The sequence below is a fragment of the Thermobia domestica genome, chromosome 7, assembly GCF_964235325.1.
Source record: "Thermobia domestica chromosome 7, izTheDome1.hap1.1, whole genome shotgun sequence".
Lineage (NCBI taxonomy): Eukaryota > Metazoa > Arthropoda > Insecta > Zygentoma > Lepismatidae > Thermobia > Thermobia domestica.
The window spans coordinates 260,281,887-260,306,747 of record NC_137460.1 but is presented as its reverse complement, the minus strand read 5'-3'; the positions used below and the strand labels follow the sequence as shown (position 1 = coordinate 260,306,747).

Below are 24,861 nucleotides of genomic sequence, written 5' to 3'. Positions count from 1 at the left end.
GGCTGCCATTTCCTAGGTGAGGCTAAGGAAAACTTTGTTGGAACCTCAGTGAAAATGACTGGATCGTGGGATCCAAGCTCAGCAGGCGAGAACGCTAACGATTCATCTACATCAGCATAGTTTTCATCTTCGATTGGGACTCTCTGAAACGGGTTTATTTTATTTTATTATAGGACTAGCAACTACCTTTGCACGTTAACGCCTATATGTTCTGAAATCTTCCTAATGTAGAATTTACTGCGTGAAAGCAAACTCGGTAGTTGAATGAAGTGGTTGTATAAACCCAAAAAGACGGATTTAGTGAGTCTCGTCATAAATAATAAATGCGTTTTGATATTTTGTTTTGCAGGTGTGTGTGTGATGTTTCTCGGCTATAAAGGTACTCTGTGGTATAACCGTGTGAAAGAGCGACGGCGCCAGGAAGTCTTCCAGCTGGTGAATGATATCATTGAGCTTCTGGCACAGAGGTATAGTCAGGTTACACAGGGTGGGGGAGGAGAGCCTTTTATACCTGTTAATCATGTCCGGGATGAACTGATACCACCGCCGGACAGGCAGCGTAAGTATAATTTCCATATTATAATTTCTGTTAGAAGGCATAGCTATCTACTAAACATTCTATTTTATTCATTGATATAAGATATAACAAAAGGAGTTTAATCGGAAAATTTAATTTTAAATGTTACTCTGTACCAGGGTTGTTTTGTTTAAAACAAAATGTTTAAAACAAACGATTAAAACTTGTTTCAAACAATTGATTTTGTTTAAAACAAATTTGATATACATTTTAAACATTTTGTTTTAAACGTGTATTTTTTAAGACTTTTTAAAGATATGTTTATTTTATTTTGTTTTATTTTATTTTTGTAAAAAAATTGCCCCAAAAAATTGTCAAAAAGTTATCCCATTCAGAAGGCTATTTTCTTCCTGTGAGAATGTGCAACGATATTATTTATCAGGGTGTCTATCGGTCACGAAAGTCACGAATGTCACGAAATCATAAAACGGCCACGAAAGTCACGAAGACGTCACGAAATTTAGCTTTTGGGTCACGATTTTTTTTTAACTGTACAAATGTAAGTACAGATTGGAAATTTTTGTTTTATAAAACGTCAAAATTTACCACCAAAAATGTCTGTTGTCGGCTTTAGACGCTACCAAATCGCAAGCAAAGTAAGTTTCTATCGCATGAATGAAAATTCGGCGTAATTCGCACCGAAATTCGCTCTTGAAAATGTTAGGAAATTTTGTGATTTGGTAAAGAAAAGGTCACGAAAAAGTCACGAAATTTCATTTTGGAATTTTAGTAGACACCCTGTTTATATTTATTTGATTGTTTATATACATTTTTTGATTCATGTATATCGGGCTTAATAATGAAGAATAAGAAATAATTTATAATGTTACACTAATTAATGTTGATTTTGTGAATTTATATTTCAAGGTTGTAATTTTCTTTTCCCATAATAACGATTCCCTTTTGTTTATGGTTGCTAGCAACCGGATTAAGAAGAGCTGTTTATTGACTGTAGTGTACTAAATATTGAGTTTTAAAAAAGAGTAAATGTAGAAAGTTACGTGAGTTCAAAAATTTTTAAAAAAAGCTAATATATGAAATTTTGATGACTCTGACATTTGTTTTCCTTGCATTTATTGTTCAAGCAATTTTTAAAACGATAAAAAGGCAAAACAACGAACTGGGTAAACTGTTAAGGTTGTAAATGTTTAGATTTCTCGTGACTACAGCAGGTCAGTGTGGTGATCTACAGTTCATTTTGTCTTTTTTTCCACTTGCTTTTAGCGTATGTATTGTTTAAACACTTATCAGGTAACTTGTGAGAAAGTGTCGTAGTCGAAGGCTGGACTATTTGTAGAACTGATATTAAAAAATAAACAAAAGAATTATCATGGAACCAAGTTTATGCGTTGTATTCAGAAAACAAAGAAAGGGTTCTTTGCTAAATTGCAGTTCTAAAATTAAAATATTGCAGGCATTCATTGGTACAGTACATGTTGGTTAAAGTCTCCGTACAATTTGAAATCATTTAAAACGAGTTTTACAGGGAAAAAAAGGATATCATTTGGAGCAAATATATTAAAGTAACTCAAACTCCATCAGATAAGAAAACGACCTTACGAGCTCGTTGCAAAACGTGTAAGAAAGAAATGGTTGGTTTAGTTTAATAAATGAAGCGTCATTATGAAAAACGCAATGCTGTGAAAAAACTGGAAACCCAAACAGGTGGTAGAAGTGTTGATCCGAATGATTCTGATGATTCTAACGCCATGATGTGGTCGAGCTTAAACCGGTAATTTCAGGTAAGAATTAATTTTGTATAACCAGTTTTTTTTTTTTTTTCATTATACAGGGTGGCCCAAAAGTAGCTATACACCCATGCATTAATCAAGTATAACATTCTAGCTTATGGGTTTTTTTGAACGGCTGTTCCGGACTTAAGGTATAGGTAAAAAGACATTAAGAACAAATAATAAATAAGCTAGGTCTACCTGTTTGATAACAATAAGCAATGATATGAAATACGGCGAGCTGATCAGTACGGGACTGTATTCCTACTTTTGGGCTACCCTGTATTATGAAAAATTTATTTCGTCCCCCTTCCCTACCTCCATTCTAAATTTCCTTATACACACTCCCTAGCATAACTTGTATTGAAGGGACCAGTCAATAAAACGCAAGGTATGACAGTCACCCGCGTAACTATCACTTAAAGCAGGGGTGTGCAACTTGGATCAGTGGGCGGGCCAATCACAGAGCACTAAATGGCGTCTCGGACTTCACTGTAGGTATATTTTCACGACAATTGAATAGTATAGTATTAAATGATGGAACATGTTCATCGTAATCTACATCACAACAACACAAAACAACAGTTATACTGGTAACCAAAATATTTACTCACTAAAGAGGAGCAGAATAATGTATTTAGCACTTTGACGGTACATCTAGCAATCGTTACAACGAGGGAATTTTCCCCCAAGTACATGCGCTTGCCAAGTGCTTGTCTTCAGGGCGTTACCACGTTTTTCAATGTGTGATCGATGGAAAATTTCCAATTCACTCTTAACGGGTTTTGTAAGAAAGAAAAATTATAATAATTATTGTTTTCAATAACTGACCAGCTGGCCGGAAGGCAGGGTTTGGTGGGCCTCATATGGCCCGCGGGCTGGCTGTTGCACACGGCTGACTTAAAGCGTGATACTTAAGAGTCTTCACTACAGCGAAATTAAACTACCGCTAATTTTAGTTTTTTTCTGTAATCGTTTTCGTAATTTATCTGTTTTCTATTTGCAACTGTAGATAAATTTAGCACTTTTTGCGGGTTCTGTAAATAGCGGCATACCAAAAGCAGATAGGTGAGTTGTGGTAAAGGTATCACATGCAAAATCATATTGTTTAGTTCACTACGTTTCTGCTTTTCGAATATTTTTATTTGTTTTGGAGATATTACAGAAAAACTCTAAAATTAGCGGTAGTTTAATTTCGCTCTAGTGAAGACCCTTAATGTCACGTCACTGTCGAACGTCATTGAAGCTCCTGGGACTATTTTGTTCGTCTGTCTGTCTGTATGTATGCACCACGTTAGGAGGCGCAATTTTCGGTCTTTTAACATTAAATTTTGATGGTAGAGGCACGAAACGTCCGGAATTTGCTGTATAGATTTTGACTGCGATTCGACGTAAAATTTAAAAATTAGTGGTTCGGATTCCATTTTAAAGAATAAGCCCTGTCTCATATAGCCTTGCTACTAATGCAAAACTGTAATCAATCAAACCAAACAAACTAATTTTATGCGTTTCGAACAAACTTGGATATCAGGATAAATTTGGCTCCAACTTAGCTTTTTTAAAAATATTTTTATATGTGGAGGGCTCAGAGCACAAGGGATCCAAGTCCATTTTCAAAAAGGTTCATATTTGCTCAGCAAACGTAGTATCTTCGTAACCAAGAGTCCGAAATAAATTAAACAAAAACCACGGGAAAGGATGTGGGCTAGAGCTTCATAGGACAACCGTTAGACAAGGAAGTTGATGAAACGGGGGAACACGAGGGTTAATTTTCCCATCCCTGCTCATAAATAAATGCAGGGTGTGTCAGAAAGAATACACCGACGGGAAACGTCATATCTTTGCAACCACCAATCCGAAATGAAAGAAAGAAAAACTACGTGACAAGGTGCAATCTCGAGTTTTATATGATTGCTGTTAGAGAGGGGCGTCTGTTTAGAGATTGTCCTCCCTCCGTATTCATAATTTCAGATTTTAGGGGCAGTGATACAGATTTAGAAACCTTTTGCTGAACACAGTCCAATAGAACGAATTTGAAGTCGTTACACCGAATAAATACAGATGTTGTTCAGTTATAGTCCCATTTCCATTGGCCGTATGGAGCCATAGGCCTATATTTCCCTTTTGTATATTTTTTGGACCAAGGATTCCAAAGGTGGCTCTATTTTCGAGTTTCGAGCCTGTTTAAAATTTTGGAAATTGGGCCTAAGCAACTTTCCAATTTTGATCATCTGTATTTCCTCCGTATTTAGTTGGTGTAAGGATCTCAAACTTGTTCTGTTGGACTTTGCTTGTCAAAAGGTTTCTAAAACTGCTTTACTGTTTCCAAAATCTGAAATTCAGGGTGGGCATGGGGCAGCTGTCCTTCCCCCTCCCCCTTACATCCCATATCTAGCGGCTGTCATATAAAACTAGCCCACGTCCTTTCACATGGTTTTAGTTTAATTTATTTCGGACTCTTGACTACGAAGATATTACGTTTCAAAATAGAATTCATTTGCTAAGCAAAACTGAACCTTATTGAAAATTGACTTGGATCCATTGTGCTCTTAAAGCCCCAAATATTACTTTTCTTCAATACAATTATTGTCTTTAAAAAAAAAACAACCAATTACATAGGCTTGCAGAAAATATTCTAAGTTAGCACAACATGAAATGTGCTTCAAACATTATTTTTCGAAAATTTATTATTTTAAAATTTTATTAGCATCAGTGTTCCGGAATAGCAATTAAATTTTGCAACTAAAATCTCGCCCTCCTCCAGGTGACCAATTGAGTAAAAATTATTCACACGTGTGTACAATTTCGATAGCAATACAGTTATTTGAGTCAAATGGTGCAAAGAATGGCATGTTAAATCTAATGGTCATGTCATTTTACATCACTGGTGCTACACATATGAAATTAGGTAAAAACAAATAACAAGTGCGTTATTAGTAATAGCTTACAGAAATAGAAGGTCGGCATTTTGAATCCGATATGGGCACCCAAAAGTAATTTCCAAAACTGCTGGTGCTACAAAAACGAAATTTGATATATTAAGGTGCATTATCGCTAGTGGACTACGAAAATATTAAATAGAGTCTATATGTTTTTAAAAAATTCTTTGAATCCAATATGGCCAACAAAAATTAATTTAAAAGCTATATAAAAACCGTTTATTAATCAAACTATTTTATTTATGGTATCAATGTTGCACTAAACGGTATATATAGGATGAATCTGTAATACCGTCCACCCCAGAAATGTTTGAAACTAGAAGATTTTTCAAATTATCTTTGCGCAAGAAACCCCAGAAATGTTTGAAACTAGAAGATTTTTCAAATTATCTTTGCGCAAGAAACCCCAGAAATGTTTGAAACTAGAAGATTTTTCAAATTATCTTTGCGCAAGAAGATAGAGTAGGGAACATTGAAGACCCAATTTGAAGTTACCATTTTAGTACCGTTCTGCCATTTGAAAAATTATTACTGTGTTACGCTGGCAACACTGTTTCTTTGGTGACATAGCGCCTCATGATTTTCCCTATCACGGTATCAATTTTCTTACTAAAACAAAATTTCGAAAGCTTTCGCCGTTTCAATGTTAGGATCTATTAGGGATATTACAAATTCATCCTGTATACAAACAATTTTAAGTCAAATTATTATATTTCTGGTAAAAATATTGCACTAAACGGTGCATAAAATCGTTTTTAAGTGAAACAATTTTATTTCTATTAGGAATGTTCCAATTATATATTTACTTACAATGTTTCTTTCAAACATGTCTTTGGGGGCAATCCCCTCACCGGAGCTCTTGAGTGACCCAGCCAAAATAATATTTCTATAATATAATAATAAATAAATTAGTACAGTGTGAAAATAATGTGCCCCTCCACTGTTTATTTATCAGTCCTTGAAGGGACTTGGGCTCCCTAACACTTTTGGTTCTCCTCCATCCACTGCAGTCTTTAATGTCTAATTTCTTTAGCAGAGCCGTAGCTAGAGATATCGTAGCCCGGGGAGAAGTAGAATTCGGCGCCCCTCTACAATCACCTTATCAAGTAGGTGTTTTTTTTTTTTTAAATAAATAACATATAAGATGCAGCTTTAGTTGTTATGCTACGCTGAATTCTTATCAAGCTGCTTGGACAATCATTGCAACAGACAAAAGGGATCATTATGTATTCTTTTACGAAAACAGCTGTTTTCAAGAGTCTTATTTTCACCTTTCTGTTAAATTTGAAAAAACTACTTTTGGTTGTATACAAATTCACTTGGAGAACAGTTATGGGAATTTACAATTATTTTCGTATTAGGTAAAAATATCGCACAACTAGATACGTATGCACAAGAAAAAACATCTTGGCGATACAAGTAGTTGATGGAGGAATGGTCGCAATAAATCATTCAAATGGGAAGTATTTCGTATGTCAATGGAATTTAAAAAATCAGACTTTGGAAAAGACGAAATTCGTTGGGTTAAGTTCTGACCCTTTAAGCTCCTATTTTACAACTGCTTGAAGTTCGAAAATGTTAATATTCTCCTTGTTTACCTTCATATTTAATATTTTCACGCAAACAGCAGTTTGCGTTTGTCTCTTCACTTCTCTCATTTTCATACCTTCATTCTCGCTGTTCTAATTAATCCGATTGAGTAGAAAACCGTGATTAACCGGAAGTAAACTCATCACCATCAAAATGCAAAAGACGTATTTCAGATTTTGACCGTTTCTGATTTTGAAAACGCTCCTACTGTCTACACTATAAGACATTACTCGGCACCTTGTATATCACATTATCATTAACAAATCATACATAACAACTTTCTTTAAGTAATAAGTAAAAACTTGTGACTCTTATTGAAATGTTTGGGTTGCAGCGGAGCGAGCAAGAAAATTTGTCTTTGCAAATTGACAACAATATTGATTTATTAGGAAATCAATGCCTTTTCGGGGCGACACGTCGTTCATTTCTTTCCAACACTTTTCCTTTCTTCTTGCTCATTCGGCGCCCCCTTGCTATCAGCGCCCGGGGCCACTGCCCCTCTCGCCCCCTCCCTCGTAGCTACGGCTCTGTTCTTTAGATCGTCTCTTGGAATTCCCTCTATCCATCTTCTTCTGGGTTTACTTCTTCTCTTTCAGCCGTCTGGTTATATATATTTTGGTTGTATTTAATTCTATTCCTCTTAATTTGTTTTTATTACATTGAATTTTTGCTAGTGAGGGTTCATTTCGTAAAAGATTTGCATTATCATCGACATACGACAAACTGTAGTTAGGAATGTTGCACTAAACGGTACAAAATAAGTTTCTAACCATTTTTTACAAGTTAATAATAGTACATTTAGGCCTAATTGAAACAATGGTGGATGCAGGCGCCCACGATTTTATACTGTTTTGCACATTCCTGAAATAAATTAAATGTTTGTCTTATTTTTTTTTAAATAATTTGTTTCAAACGTTTATTACTTCAAAGCATAAGTAACGAAGTACATACAGTATGTTTCTTATAAACTTAACCTAGATGGGCAATTTCACAGAGAATTTGTTTAATTTTTTTCAAACGCGGTTACTTTTCCTTTATGTTTTTATTTTATAATCAGCATTTCTGCAACGCATTTTTGGCTAACGATAGCTGTTAGGTATTTCTATTTCCATCGGGTCGTCTTCCGGAAAATGCAATATTTTGCGGTAGTACCGCTGCGCCCTCAACACTTTCATTGCAGATGGACGTATAACGTCACTTGGTGAATTCGATTTCGCAGAAATTTGCACTGTCCGTTCTGAGAAGTGTTCATTACAGATTCCTGTGGTTAATTTGTTTAGTGTTTTAAAAATAGTATTGTTTAAATACCATGTGTTTTCAATGCTTTTAACTGATTAAAAATATCCACCAAGTGACGTCACACATCAATCTGTAATGCTAATTTAGAGAACGGAATTGTACTACCTTTAAAAATATATAGTACTGTACTATCTTGTATTTTCCGAAAAATGACCCAATGGAAATAGCAATATACCCCTTACCCTGCTCCACTTTTTGCTGACGCATTCCCGATATTACAAACCAGCAATATGGGTAAAATAATTGATTATTTTCGAAAATGGCTCAGATGGGTCCAGGAGTTTGGGTATACCCATCCCCCAAGCATTCTGTACTATCTTACACTTTGAGTTGCATGTCTTAATCGAATCAGAACAAACTGTGCTCACAAATAGTATGGAATAAAAGTTTGGCCAGTTCCGAAGATGAGTCAAATAAGTGAGTGTCGGGGTTGACGAGTTACAGCTCCCAAACATTCTATGTTCATGTTTAATTAACGCTATCAACTTCACTTCTTAAACGAATCAAACAAAGCATTGCAAACAAATACTATGGAGTAAAAATTCGGTCTCTTTCGAGCTATGCCTTCACTTCGAAATTTAACTTACGCTATCTGCTGCACATCTTAAACCAAATCAAGCAAACTTTGCAGATAAAAATTATTACGGGGTAGAAAATTGAGTCTTTTCAAAAACTGACCAAACCACTGCGGAGTATAGTGACTAGCGCTTCCCCCGTTTTTTTTTTTTTTGTTTTGTTTGTATGTTTAATATAGGTTATCGCCTGCATTTCTTAACAGAATCTAACTAAATTTTGCACAGAAGTAGTATGGGGTAAAACTTCAACCCTTTCTAAGATTCGCAAAATCAGTCCGGAAGTTTGGGCTATGCCTATCAAATATTTGTTGTTTAACTTATCCAGGAAAAGTTAATTTAAAATCTACAATGCTTCGAAATCTACCTACGCCTGCAGGCCCTGTGCCGGAATAGATTTCTTATTGTAAGATTCAGCGGTTATTAGGATTCTTGGGATGTTTTCCATTCTCTAATCTCAAACCAATTTTGATTGGAAATACATATTTTACGGCACAGAAGAAACAAAAAGGACGCGAAAAGATATCTGCGATCGCAAAAACCGTTTTTAATAAATTAGTTAACTGAAGAGAATTACAAAAGTAACAATATGATTTACTAAAGAAATTGAAGGGCCCTCTGCAATAACAAGGTAAGTCGAGTTACCTCGATTACTGGTAAAACGTAGATAAAGAAGGCGTATGAACTTACTTTCCTTTTCCGTCACCTCTAGTGCATATTCGAAGCATCTTTTGCGGAAAAAAAAGAAACTATTCATCTCCACCGAGTCACCGTTTCCCGATGCAGATAACAGAAGACGCCGCTGTGTGCGGCTAGTGAAGCAAGCACCAGAAGACGAGAGAAGGCAACAGTTCGAGTGAAAGCACTGGTACGGAGACATACTTGACCATTTTGTTTTAAAATGGACAAAATCGAAGCAGTCGAATCAGAATGACAGAAGCGAAAGGGATGAAAGAGAAAGATAAATTGTAAATTCTGGCAAAGAAATATAGCAAAATCAGGGCGAAATGCAGTGTTTTTTTTTTTCTTCGATGTTAATATGGAAATTCAAACAGTGCTGTCAAAAAATTACCGATATTGGAATATTCGGGTTTTGAAAAATTCGAATTTCGGATATCCGAATTCAGATTTAAATCTGGACTTTATATTTCGGATTTGAAAATCAAAAGTCATGATTTCTAATTCGGATATCTAATCTGAATCCGGTTTTCAAAGTTACTAGTAAATCGGTCAAGGGGAAGGGGATGAAACCTCCCCAATGATCTGTGTCAATTTTGTGAACGTATAATGGTGTAGGAGGAAAAGCTTATTCAGTGCAGGCATCACCACTGCACGCCATTCTGTTATTCCTTAAGAAACCATTCAAACCGGGTATCAAGAATCCAGAGAAGGATGTGGAAGCTCTGTTATGATTTGTTACTCTTGCCAAGCAGCGGTTTTACAAGAACGTATGGAACACAGCTAATGTTTTTTTTTTTCTCTCTTTCTTTCTTTTTAAATCTGTGCTCAGGGATTCTGAATCTAAAATGGACTCAGAACTTTGCAGTTTCCAGATTGTGTTGCCTACAACGCTCAGATTATTGGCATTTTGTATTCTCGTGTATTGTGATACATAAACGTTGTCACGTTGTTATGTGATCCTTCTGTCCTTTTTCTTTTCACCATTAGTTTGGATTATGCAATAACAAGGTAAATGCTCACTTTTCCACCTTCGTTTTTTATTATTCCACATTTTCGGTATTCGCCATTTTATGATCCAAAATACAGACCAAGTGTTACATCACTTTTCTCCATAGGCATATATACACAAATTTATTCGTGTTAATTAGCACGTTGCACTTTAAGTTTATAACCTTTGTAACTCAAAACCTCCATTTTTCACTTACTTTGTTATTGCAGAGGGCCCTTCAATTAATTAGAAGCAATTCTCTGTATTACTTTTTTTAATCTAATATAAGAGGAAATAATTTTGCGTAATGTCGCGCATAGTAAAGATATTAAAATAAAATATTAATTATCACTATTTTATATCAGAAATTCAACATTCTGCTTTTTATTTTTTATTTTTATTTATTTATTTATTTATTTATTTATTTTTTAAGGTGTACAAAAAACTGTTACTCCAGTGTCATCAGCTGCTTCACTTGAAAATCAAAGCAGCGATAGCGATGTTGAGTTAGAGAGCTTCTTGAATAAAAGAAGATCATCTGCTGAGCCCTCTATTATGCGAGAACATAATACTCTACAAAATATTGAAAAATTTGTAATTCGAACTTCCGAACTTGAGAAGAGAGAACTTGACATTCAAATTGCACGCTTCATTTTCAGTACGAATTCGGCATTTCGTGTTGTTGAGCACCCTGAATTTTTAAAAGTGGTCAACAGTTTACGTCCAGGATATCGGCCACCAAACAGACATGAGGTTGCAAATAAGCTACTTGATGAAGTGTTCACTGTCGTCACGAATAATGTTAAGAAGAACTTAAATAGTAAAGTAGTATGTATGTCTTTAGATGGTTGGAGCAACATACATAACGAGCCTATAGTTTGTGTATCTGTGACTGATGTGCGAGAGGAATCAGTACACTTAATTGATTCTATTGACACCGCAGATAATAGTCATTCTTTCGATTACTTACTGCTCCTAGCCACAAATGCTATAAAAAACTGTAAACAATTCAACTGTACTGTTCGAAGTTTTGTGACTGATAATGCTTCTAATATGTCAAAAATGAGAAGAGAGCTTGCAAAATCAGAAGAACTTGATTCACCTGATATAATAACCTATGGCTGTTCTGCACACTTACTCCATCTGTTAGCACGTGATATCGAGGTGCCTGGTGTAAAGGAAAATATCAAACAGGTGATAAAGTATTTCCGCAATTGTCATTTTGCAGCCAGTAAGTATAAGCAACTAGGAGGGAAAGCATTGATTTTGCCCCAAGACGTTCGTTGGAACACGCTAGCTGATTCTTTAGAATCCTATTTAGAAAACTGGCATATATTATCAAAAGTGTGTACGGACAACCTGGCTGCAATAGATCAAAGTATATCTTCAAAAGTACATGACATGAATTTGAAAGAGAAGTGTGAATTTTTTGTAAAGAAGTTAAAACAAATTGCTGATGCTTTAGACAAAGTTCAGAAGAACACTTGCACAATTTCGGAAGCAACGGAAATTTGGATTACTTTGCAAACAGAATTAGAGAAAGAATGCGATTCTTCTAAAGACAGTAAGAAAGTACTTGAACATTTTAAAACTCGATTTAATATGGCCATGACCTCAGCTCACTATTTAGCTAATCTCTTAGATCCACGATTTCAAGGGAAATGTCTAAATGAAGACCAGCATAATCAAGCGATGCAACATGTTGTAGCGTGTCAACCTACTGTAATACCTGAAATCTTAAATTATCAAGCGAAATCGCCACCCTTCAGAGAATATTTATTTACGGATTACGCATTGAAGAATGTGAAAGCTTTGACGTGGTGGTTGTCGATTAGGAAATACATTAGCAACGAGCTTCTTGATATAGTTTATCAACTCCATACAGCAACAGCATCATCAGCTGGAGTTGAAAGAATCTTTTCATCGTTCGGACTTGTTCATTCAAAAATACGCAATAGATTAGGAACTGAGAAGGCTTCAAAATTAGTTTCCGTTTTCAAGGAACTTAACAGCAAAATCCCTGTTCATGAATGAATACCCTAAGAAAATCGAAGTAGCTAGTGAATGGAAGAATATTTCGAAGTCACGAGTTAAAATAAGAGCAATTTCTATATAGAAATTAGTTTTAGCATAAAATATTGGAAATGTGAAACGTCTATACATGTTGTACAAGCCTACTTAATTTAAAAATGTTGAAAGTAATGGCTTCTTTTTTGAACTATAAGTGACAAAAGAATATATAGAATATATATAAGAAAAGGCTGCACAATTGAAACTGACAACTCTATTCAGAGTACAGGGTCAGTCCTTAAAGTAGTAGGACTGAGTCAATTAAAAATAAGATATTGACAGAAATAACACTTAATATTCTTCGAAATATGATCCTCCTACATCCACACACCGCTGCCAGCGGGATTTCCAGTTTTCATACGCTTCCTGGAAAGCGGAAACTGGAATGCTGTTTAGCTGCCTCGTCACGGCCTGTTGTAATGCTTCCACCGAGCTGTGATGATGCCCTTTCAGGGTGGTTTTGAGGCGGGGGAAGAGGAAAAAGTCTGGTGGGTTAAGGTTGGGACTGTAGGGTTGCTGAGGCAAGGTTGCAATGTTATGTTGGGCCAGATACGCCACCTCTCGGAAGGCTGTGTGGCTCGGCGCATTGTCATGCAATCGCCAGGAGTTGGCGATGGCTGGGTGGACGCGGACGATGCGTTTCCTCAGCCGTTCCAGGACCTGGAGATAAAAAATTGCATTGACAAGTCTGTCCGTGTTGAACAAATTCCCTGTGGATCACTCCTTGTGAATCGAAAAAGCGAATGAGCATGCTTTTCACTTTTGGTTTCGTCATGCGCGCCTTTTTGGGGCGTGGGGAATTTCGGGTGTGCCATTCCGCGCTTTGACGTTTGGTCGCAGGGTCATACTCAAACGTCCACGTCTCGTCCCCAGTCACCACATTGTCTAACAAGTTTGGATTTTCACCCACTTCTTCGAGAAGGTCCTGGCAGATCCGTTTGCGAACGTCCTTTTGCTCGCCTGTCAGCACTCGCGGCACCAACTTTGCACAAATTTTCCTCATTTGCAATTGTTCGTGCACAATTTCGTGAACTTGGGTTTTAGCAATGCCAAGTTCATCGGCAATCACGCAAACAGTTAATCTTCGGTCACTGCCCAGCAAATTCTTCACTCTTGCAACATTTTCCTCCGTTTTGGAGCTCGAAGGTCGTCCTTACCTTGCAGCGCCTTCAACTTCTTGTCTCCCCTCCCTAAACAGCTTGTGCCACTCAAACACACTCGATCTTCGAATGGCGTTATCACCGTACGCCGTCTTGATCATTTCATGAGTCTCTTTCCCAGATTTACCGAGCTTCACGCAAAATTTGATGGCGTAACGCTGTTCCAAAAGATTGGCCATGACGCAGCGTGACGAGGGTCATTCGCAGAGGTTACGATGACGAGCGATCTTTACCCTGCTATGGCTGGCAGCCTGTCTTTCCTTAAACCCACCTCAATCAACAACAGTGTTTACTGGAATAGCTTTATATAGAGCACTGAAATAGGCCTTCATACATACACAGGATGTTATAAAAACGTATGCACATATTTTGGGAATATATTTCTTACATAAAACAAATAGAAAATTACTAATGATAATTGTTCCGGTAAGGCTGCGTTTGCGAGATACACGAGGCCAAAGGTCGAACTGCAGTGAACATATACAATGACGCACAAGTTTAATGTTTGCCAGTAAATACAAAATGAAACCTACATTTTCCACTCTGCTGCCCCAAACCGATGTCTGAGACAACAATACATGTAATAGCAATAATAGCAATACATGTAATAGTAATAGCAATAATGCGATGGGGTTGACCGTGTTGTCAATTTCAAACAAAATAAAGTTTTGCCAAATGATACTACGTTGGTTTATTTCACAGTTTTCGTGCGTTTTGCAAGCTTTCAGTAATGTGTGTGAAGCACAGGAAGCAATGTTTTCAATTGTGGAGACGACAGGAAACTGCGTGAACTCGACGAAATAAAATACCTGCTCCAGAGTATTAAAGGAAAAGCCAATGCGTGTGTAACATGTGAGATTCTTGTTACAGTAATCTCCTGATCTGATCATCAATACATGAGGATAGTACATGGAGAAAAGTACATGACGCGTGTTGACAGTGTTGCTAATTGCGAGCTTAGATACAAGTAAAGTCACAAGAAACACGACTTCAGAGAACGAAGGATACTGCATTCTACGAGTACACTTCTAGTGTACGTTGAAGAGAATAATGTAACATTTTATGACGTAGTGTTGCAACCTGTACCTATCAAGTAATCAGCCTTCTTGAAGTATGACGTCACGTCAATATTCTATTGTTCGAGCTTTGAAGTCGTATTCCTTGTAACATTATGTACAAGTTCGCGATTAGCAACACTGTTAACACAATGAAAGTGTCATGTACTTTTCTCCACGTGTTATCTCGTGTATTAATGGTCAGGAGATTACTGTATCGGTGGTCTCACGTGTTGCATACGCATTGACCTTTCTTTTCTGCTCTGAAGCCGGTATTTTAGTTCGTCGTGTTCACTGTTTCCTGTCGTCTCCACAGTTTGCAACACTGTGTCACGTGCTTCACACACATTATTGTAACTTTGCAATACGCACCCAAACTGTGAAATAAACCAACGTAGTATCAATTAACAAAATTTTATTTTGCTTGAAGTTGGCAACACTCAGTCCCATTGCATTGTTTATTATTATTATTATTATTATTATTATTATTATTATTATTATTATTATTATTATTATTATTATTATTATTATTATTATTATTATTACATCTACTGTTGTTATACACACGGATTTGGACCAGCATAGTGTAAAATTGGTGCTTCATTTTGTATTTGCTGGCAAACATTCAACTCGTGCATCATTATAAAGGTTCACTGAAGTTGGACCTTTGGCTTCGTATATCTCGGAAAGGCAGCCTTGCCGGGACAATGGAACTGAGTCATTTTGTGTTTGTTTTGGTGGGAGGAATCTATTTCCAAAATATATGGATACATTTTTGTAACACTCCGTATAGAGAGAACAAAATATAAAAGTAACATTAAATAATATGGGGAAGGATACGATAATATCCATTATCTTACGGAAAACAGATAACGAAAGGTTTATTATTATACTATGGAAGATAGATATATATAGATAGTGTTGGAAGATTCCTGTAATTAAAGTGCTTACAATTTATTTATCTATATCTAGGTACGTATTTTTTCTTCTGTATTTGCAAGTAATGGCTTTATGTATCAAAGTTTGCAAAAGAAAAATACACATGAATACTGAAATGTTAACGTGCCAGTAAAAATCTATTTTGCATCTATATGAATTATTCACTTCAAAAGTAGAATAAGTGAGCAGATTATTTTCAAATAGTTCAATATTTAGTGGCTCTATAGAGTCTCTTATTTTTAATTGTATGGTATGCCGATATTTTTTAATGTTAAGGGCCTATATTACAGAAGCGAAAAGAGGTAAAGAAAATTTGGAATTATGAATACTTTGTCAATAAAAGTGTTAAACTTAGCTTATATAATTGTATAACAAAAAATGATCTGCAAGTAAAAAAAAATCGTGGACCAAGATATTTTTCGTAACTTCTTTATCCTTAGTGTCATTTTTATGCATTTTTTTTTTTTAAATCAAAATCTGAAAAACTAAAGTACACTTCAGTGCTGTAATATTAGCGTGTCAGTAAAAATGAATATTGCATCTATATGAACATTCATATCGTATTTTTTCAATATGTTTGTAAAATAAGTGAGTAGATTGTTTTTGTTTTTAAATAGTTCAATATTTAGAGGTTCCACAGAATCGCTTATTTTTAGTTGTATGGCATGGTTATTATTTTTTTATTACGTGTGTTACAATTGTACTTTATATGTAAGATGATGCTTGTATTACAAAGGAAAAGAAGTTAAAGGAAATTTGCAAACATACATTAGGAATAGTTTGTCAATAGAAGTATTAACTTCAGCCTTATTTGTTTATTTAGTTGTATTACAAAAGATGATATGCAAATAAAAAAAAGAGTACATCTTTAGATCAAGACATTTGTTCGTGCCCTTTCAGATCTATTCTTACTGTCACTTCCATGAATTGTGCTCAGTCAATATTGCAATTTTCTTAAACTTGGAAAATGTTTTGGTTTGCAGCACACATTGCTTTGGCTCATCTTTATTTAATAAAATCTTGAGTTATTGTGATTCTCCTTTTAGCTGCATCATTTAGCCTATAACTTTAAGCGAGGCCATTCTTATGGAAGCCCAGATATAACCATAAACTGGAGACGAGGTGTCTAATGATTTAAAGAAAATGCGTAAAATTGGGAATTTCGAAGATTTTTTTTTTTTTTTTGGTTTGTGGTAATATTGTGCTGTGGCATAGGGTCTATGGTGCACTCGCATATGGGATCCATTTTTTTTCTTTTTTTTTTCTGTGGGATAATGAATGGGAAGAACTATCAAGCTATGCTGCAGGATCAAATGATCCCCTCACTGCTAAATTCAGAAGGAGAAATTTCCAGAATATTTCTAAAAAAAAAAAAAGATGGCGCGCCTCTGCACTATGCTATATGTGTCCATCAGTATTTCGATAATCAGTTCCCAGATCACTAAATCCGTAACTGAAGATCTTGAAGTACCCGATCCTCTGGTATCAAAAGAGAATCACAGATCTCACACATCTTATACAGAGAATCATGATTGTATGTTCCTCTGTGTCGCCTGACGTATTAATACGGGTCCATGAGAACTGAAAAAAAAATGCCTTGCATTATGTAGCACGAAACACGAGCTTAATCCCTAAGGGTATAACAAAGAAACTTTCAGAAGCAGTAACTCCGAAATGACTTGTTTTAGGGCTAAAATAACCGCACAACGTATTTCTGGTAAAGTTCTAGCCTTAAAACATGTAACATGATTCCATTTGCATTTGAAATTTTGAATACCAACCAAAGATGACTGCTATGATGCTTGATAGCACCATCTGATGTGCCAGACCACTTCCAAGTTTCATCATTCTCCCTTAACCCGTTCTCAACGCACAAAGGTGGTGAGGACTTTTGTTTCACCATGTATATTGATAGATTGTTTGCAATCTCCATAGTAGGTAAATTTTAAAATATACCTAAAAGCTTAATACAACCAAGAAAGTACTTATGAGAGCCACTGGCAAGAAAGTGTAATAAAAGAGGGTCGTGATATGAAATATAAGTTAAAAACTACTGATCTATGTATCCAACACAGTGTAGTCTTAACCAGGATAAAATAAATGAAAAGGTCGGTTTCAAGTAACTACGAAAAAAGTCTTAACAAATAAGTCATTACACGATTTTGAAATATGTGTTTAAAATCATGTTTTAAATTGTTTAAAATGTTTAAAACATGTTTTTTTTTTTTTTCGTGTTTGTTTTAAAACACGTTTAAAACATTTTGAACACCGTTTTCATGTTTTAAACACACTTTTTTTAAAAACCTTTTTCCAACCCTGCTCTGTACAGTATGTATTGAAACAAGATCTTTCCGTTCTTTCAAATGTTAAAAAAAAACACTACTCTACTTATTTGTATTTCTTGATTTTAAGTACAACTTTTATTATTCGACGTCCCCGTTAATCCCCCACCCATTCCATTCTATTTTATTATTCGAAATATGTTTTAACCTTTAAACGCCGATGGAAACAGCTTCTGCGTCAAGGCTTTAAACCTTAAATAGATGAGCCCCTAATTAAGCTAGGAAGATAATTTCGGTATCAACGTGTTCCTCAAGGATAACACTTGCCGCCAACATGCATTTTATGCATGTGGGGGGTATCACGGTGGATAGGGAGGAGGGTCAAGTTTGTATTTTTTTGCATCAGGTTTTGTTTTGGGCAGCCTATTCCTCCTTTGGCGGTACAATCATAAAAATTGGTATGTTAAGCAATGAAGTAGTCCACCCCACGCTAATACCCTGCAAAAGTACTTGTTGCTTATATGGAGGAATAGGGGAGGGGCAAAGTTTGCTAATTTTTGAGTCTCAGTTTTTTGACGTAAAATTACATTTATTTTCTGGACAGTTCCGTATAGACAAAATATCTTTTCACTGAACTTGTCTGCACAAATGTTACCTCGCTGGAATCTGTTCCATAAGCTGTCCAACGATGATGAATCGTGACTCAAACAGAAAATGCAGGTAGTTTACAGGCGCCTGTGAAACATGCATAAACAGACATATTTTTACAAGGGCCTGTACATGCGCCTGAAAATGGAACACTTTTAAACGCATGAGACAGGTATCGATTTTTTCACGATCATTGCATGTTCATTTCACGGAAACAGGTAGTTTTCATGTTGATAGGGTTGCAACCTTGCAACGTGAAAAATGCATGTAAACAGCATGTAGAGAGTGGAAAGACATGTACGTAACCGGCATATTCCATGTAGTTGACATATATATACGTTACCTCATGAGGATCTGACGATAGCTGCTTTTCATTTGATAAAAATGTAATTGACATGTTAAATACATGGGAAATACAGGTGTTAGCGAATTAGTGGACGTGTTAGCGGAGTAATATAGTACTATACATGTAAAGTTCATCGCATTAAGTACTATATATGTGTCAGGACCTTGCATATGTGCATGACAAACTGGAGACTTGGTGCCTGAATATTACATGTTTCCTACAACTGTAATATTAATGATTCACTCCAATCAACCTTGTTCATTGCATGTTCCCGTTCACCTGTACATTGCCTGTACACTGCACATAGGGGAGTTACACACTTCGCATGTACACGAAAATGATAAATGTAAAATAATATATTCTACATCATGCGTTTTCCATGCTATACGCTAATACATGGTATTTACATGTAATGCGAATGTGACACATGTATATTACATGTTGATAAACAGGCACCATCCTTGTACTTTTTATTCTTACTGTATTGCGAATGTTATCAACAATCCATTCAAGGTACTTTACATGCATATATTCCCTCTATTTATTTGCATGTGAGTAACTACGTGTACATTGCATGTTCTCATTTTAATGTACAGGCTCTACAACGCGTGTTTCCGTGCAAAATTTCCAACAGAAGCTTAATACTTTTTTCGACATGCATAACACCTGAAGACAATGCGCCAGTAATATTTTCTTAACATGTGTTTTCGCCGAAACAGGCGCCTGTATAATGCCTGTCAAAATCTGACAGGCTTTTACAGATAGTTCCATGTACAAAACACTGCATGTTTCCTCAAACATTTTCATAATAGGACTGTGATAATTAAATAGATCACCAGGGTCGACAATGTGAAGATCTGCAACAAGTCTTCGAAAATTATGTAGAGGGCGTTCTTATAGGAAGTTCGTTCTGAATTTTTATCTCGCTTTGTATTGCAGCAATGGCTACCATTTTATATATATATATATATATTGTTATCACAAGGTATTGCGTACACATTAGCTTCATTTTGTCAGCGTAGAGTGGCTTTAAGGGTTGCCAGGGTCCCCCAGATTTTATTTTTCATATTTTTAGTTTTTTTTCTTGTTTCTTATACGAATAGGGCGGGAATTGCACAAGTGTTACCTCGTTGGAATCAGTGTTCCATAAGCTTATCATTACCCTGTGATAATTAGGGGAGTCACCAGGGCTCCCAACGTGAGAGTCTACGATTTCGTTCAAATCCCTGTCCAATATATAAAGGTTAAATCTTTGTGTAGTCGATAATATCTATCAATATACCATCGCCTAACATCGATCTAACGAGCCATAGACCAACTCCATTACTAGTAAGGATACGAAAAGAAAAGTTGTTAGAAGTAAGTGCTATGGAATTTTTCCAATTGCACCAGTTGTGTGGACTTCCACGAGTAGTGTGCTCTGTATGAAATGGAAAAGCACCATTTCCAATACAGCAGACTGTTCGAATGAAACGTAAAGGTACACAAACATGATACGAGGAACGTGCACATTGTTGTGTGAAGGAACCTAGAACACTTCGAATTAGTTTCCAGCAGTGCTGTATGGTTGATATGGAACACCCCACTGAACTGATAACATTGCTTTGTTATTTCACATTGGGTGTCTGTCTGATCAGTGTGAAGCAAAAACGGATGGTTCAATTTGAAAAATCATCCTTTTAGATTGAAACTCACATATCTCCAACAATCGTGAAGAAGCTTAAGCAACAAAAGTGAGTGAAAAATCAAGCAGGTAATAAAAAGCCAGGCAACTTACCGTAAAATCACTGTTTCCTTGTTTATAGCGAAGACACATAAGACATGAAAATCCTTACGAAATTAATGTGATTTTTTATTTTTATTTATTTATTTATTTTTTAAGCCAAGTATTGAACAGTGGGCGGGCTGAAAGCACAGTGGTTTAAGCACCAGTACGGCATGCCAGAGATTGGATTTTATTTTCCAAACTTATTGTTCATTTTCATTCTAGATAATCTATCTATATATATAAAAGAGAACGCACAAAATCCTTTGTCCGCTCATCACGCTAATACGGCTGAACCGATTTCTTTCATTTTTGGGGGGTTGTTAGGATTTGGACCCTAGATGGTTTTTATCATATCACTTTAATTTTCAATTACCAGTGTCTTGAGATAATTGACCAATCAGGTGTCAATACGTACAAAAAATCCTTTGTCCGCTCATCACGCTAATACGGCTGAACCGATTTCTTTCATTTTTGGGGGGTTGTTAGGATGTGGACCCTAGATGGTTTTTATCATATCACTTTAATTTTCAATTACCAGTGTCTTGAGATAATTGACCATTCAGGTGTCCATACGTACAAATCCTTTGTTATTAGTTCATCACTAGCAGCGTTCACCCCGCTTCGCTGCGGTCACCCCGGAACGCAATAAACTTTGTTACTTAGATAATTTTTACTTTTTCGCTTTCAAGTGATATGATAAAAACCATAGAAGATTGCACTAATGTTAACATTATATCGCCTGTCATTTATGTTAACCCGCCCCGCTTCGCTGCGGTCACCCCAACCCGCCCCGCTTCGCTGCGGTCATCCCGGAACGCAATAAACTTTGTTACTTAGATAATTTTTACTTTTTCGCTTTCAAGTGATTTATAGCGCCTGTCATTTATGTTAACCCGCCGAGTCACAGGGTCATGCGGGTTGCATATAAGTACGTTTATTTTTATACCTATGATGAACTAATAACAAAGGATTTGTACGTATGGACACCTGAATGGTCAATTATCTCAAGACACTGGTAATTGAAAATTAAAGTGATATGATAAAAACCATCTAGGGTCCAAATCCTAACAACCCCCCAAAAATGAAAGAAATCGGTTCAGCCGTATTAGCGTGATGAGCGGACAAAGGATTTTTTGTACGTATGGACACCTGATTGGTCAATTATCTCAAGACACTGCTAATTGAAAATTAAAGTGATATGATAAAAACCATCTAGGGTCCAAATCCTAACAACCCCCCAAAAATGAAAGAAATCGGTTCAGCCGTATTAGCGTGATGAGCGGACAAAGGATTTTGTGCGTTCTCTTTTATATATATAGATAGGTATAAAAATAAACGTATTTATATGCAACCCGCATGACCCTGTGACTCGGCGGGTTAACATAACTGACAGGCGCTATAAATCACTTGAAAGCGAAAAAGTAAAAATTATCTAAGTAACAAAGTTTATTGCGTTCGGGGATGACCGCAGCGAAGCGGGGCGGGTTGGGGTGACCGCAGCGAAGCGGGGCGGGTTAACATAAATGACAGGCGATATAATGTTAACATTAGTGCAATCTTCTATGGTTTTTATCATATCACTTGAAAGCGAAAAAGTAAAAATTATCTAAGTAACAAAGTTTATTGCGTTCCGGGGTGACCGCAGCGAAGCGGGGTGAACGCTGCTAGTTAACTTTTAAAACAAATCTACTTTTTTTTTTTTAATTTGTATGCGTAGGAATATCTTCCTACTGTTATATGTGTTCATTAATGATCTTAAAAAAAAAAAAAAAAAAAATGGTTTAGATTTAACACTAGTCTGGAGGCGGACCTTGACGGTAGAAAATTAAAATGAGTCAGGAAAATTCTTCAAAATATGCTGAGTCAAGCAGTCTATTGCATATCATAGGGAAGGGTTTTTGCTGTTCACGGAAGATTTAAACAATATCTTAGACAAATGAGTTTTGTTTCACAGTGTGAAACTACAGTGGATTTCTTCCAAACTATGCGAATTCAGTACTCAAACTTCAAGTAATACATTTATAATTACTGATTGCAATAGAGTAATAAGATGAAACCTGTTCCTCGGTCGCTGAATTCATATCAGAAAGCCATTACTTATTATCCCTTACTCTCTTTGTTCTATGGCGATAAAGGTTGAAACCAAAAGTCCTTAATTTCAAACACTTTCGGCATGAATAGAGGGTTAAGGGAGAATATAGAACGTATTCTTGAGACGCAGAATCGGTTACAAAAAACCGCCTCTCGATAGCTCGTAATCTTTTGCTCTATGAAAATCAGTATTGACACCAAAATTACTAGTAAATTCAACCACTTCCGTTTTCGATATAGTGTTGCGCGTTGTAATGATATATATGCTCTTTTGAGACATTGTATCGCTTGCGGAAAACACTTTCTCGCTATCTATTACCATTTCTGTGATATGCTGTAACGAGTTGATGTACATACGAACGGGTATTTACTGTAACGAATTTAAAGCTTATACTTATGTTACAGTAATTTTTACCTGCTAACATATTAATTGTGTATTCGTGGTAGGGAATTGCACCCTCTGTTCGGATTTAATATTTATTAGCGATATTCAACTAATGATAACTGATGTTTCCAAACTTATTTTTCTCTTGTTAGATGAATTTAAAGCTTATTTTCAAGTTAACTGATTAAAGGTAAAGCATTTTACAAGTGCATTTTATTAGTAAAAATTAAATTTCTGTATTTTAGAATAGCAAATATTTTGAAAAAGTTGCAGGTAGTTGAACAGTTGCTGGTTACGTCGATTCACAGTTACGTCACACACACTTTCGTAATGTGGAACGTAATTATTTTTATTTATTTATTTTTTGTAAATTTAGCATTCTGTAACTATTAAAATGATAGTTGTATTTTTAAAATATTTTAAAAAACTGTGAATTCTTTACAGATTTTAAAAGTGTTTTAAAGTATGCAAGATATACTTTGAAGCCATATTTTGGGAAGTGATGCATAGTGCAGTAATAAAAGAGAAATTTTAATGCATAGTTTTGTAGTATGTGATGCATAAAGAAATATATGTTGTCACAGTGGGAAAGGTTAAAATCTTTTTGTTAGGCAAAAATAATAGAAGAGACCTTTTGCTGAGTCTGTGATCACTCATCTGAATTATTGAATATGAGCTGAACAGAAACAGGTTTCTTCTTCTACTATCAGTGATGAAATATGATACCGCCCCAGTCTGATTAGAGGTGTTGATTGATAAGGCTGACGTGAGATAGTGGTGGCAGGAAATAAAGTTGTAAGCAATTAAAAATACGGCGGGCAAGATTTAGAACATAGTAATCCTTGTTTATGAGATAATTCTTACGTCGGAATTCGTTGGTATCATTTTTCCCATTTACCCTTGAGATAACAATCACTTAAAATTTCTCAAGTTAAACAAAGAAAATGCGGGGAGAAACTCTTTCATTACTTGTTGGTTACTATTTTGTCCTTCGCGCGGAGATCCGAAGTGGACGCAATAGGGAAATACATGTACGGATAGCACTTTAAACAGTAGGTTTGCGTCTTACCGGTATATCGACTGTTCACATAAAACGTCCAATGCTTGAATCAGGAAAACTGGATATAAAAGCTGAAACAAAATGTGAAGCTGCATCGAATGGATCACTCTGCTTGACACCCAGAGGCCAACTGAAAATTGTAAATGAGATACGTAATTTGATATACAGGGTCCGGCAAAAAGACCTCCCGTGTTTGCAAAGGATGCTGTGTGAATTGTGACGGGGATAGGAAGTCGGAAAGGGTGTCGATTGATAGCGGTGTACGTGCCATTTTCAGTAGTCACAATGGTGTGGCGCGGTGAACAGCGTGCGTTTGTTGTGGAGGAGTATATTCGTTCTGTGATTACTACTCGCATTCGGTTCGAACCTGGCCGACATGATTCTATTCCGGATAGAATAAACTATTCAAGTTTGAATATCAAACCTTAGAGCAACATGTTCTGAAAGCAAAACTGAGGGGGGGGGGGGGATTGCTGGCCGACCTCAGACCGTAACAATGCCGGAATATGTGGCGCGTGTGAGAGCATCCATCCAGCAAAGCGTTCAGCACTTAAACAGATCGGCCAGGCGATTTTTTTCTCTGCTTTACAGATACTGGAAATGATACATATAACGCTACCGATCGATACTCTTTCCGTCGCCGATCGATATCCCTACCACAATTCACACAGCGCCGTCCCC

General features: G+C 36.1%; 1 protein-coding gene and 1 non-coding gene across 3 annotated transcripts in view; both read left to right on the top strand.

Moving 5' to 3' along the window:
* LOC145690857 (uncharacterized) overlaps nucleotides 1–24,861 on the top strand; it is a 109,487-nt gene that overhangs the window by 51,299 nt on the left and 33,327 nt on the right. For both annotated transcript variants that reach the window (XM_081766222.1, XM_081766223.1), the window contains exon 5: nucleotides 350–559. In XM_081766222.1, the coding sequence (XP_081622348.1) occupies nucleotides 350–559 (210 nt within the window). The remainder of the gene's footprint in view (nucleotides 1–349; nucleotides 560–24,861) is intronic.
* Nucleotides 23,823–23,891, top strand: LOC145691134 (small nucleolar RNA SNORD31). Its single transcript, XR_014132346.1, has one exon. It is a non-coding gene; the product is annotated as a small nucleolar RNA SNORD31 (small nucleolar RNA).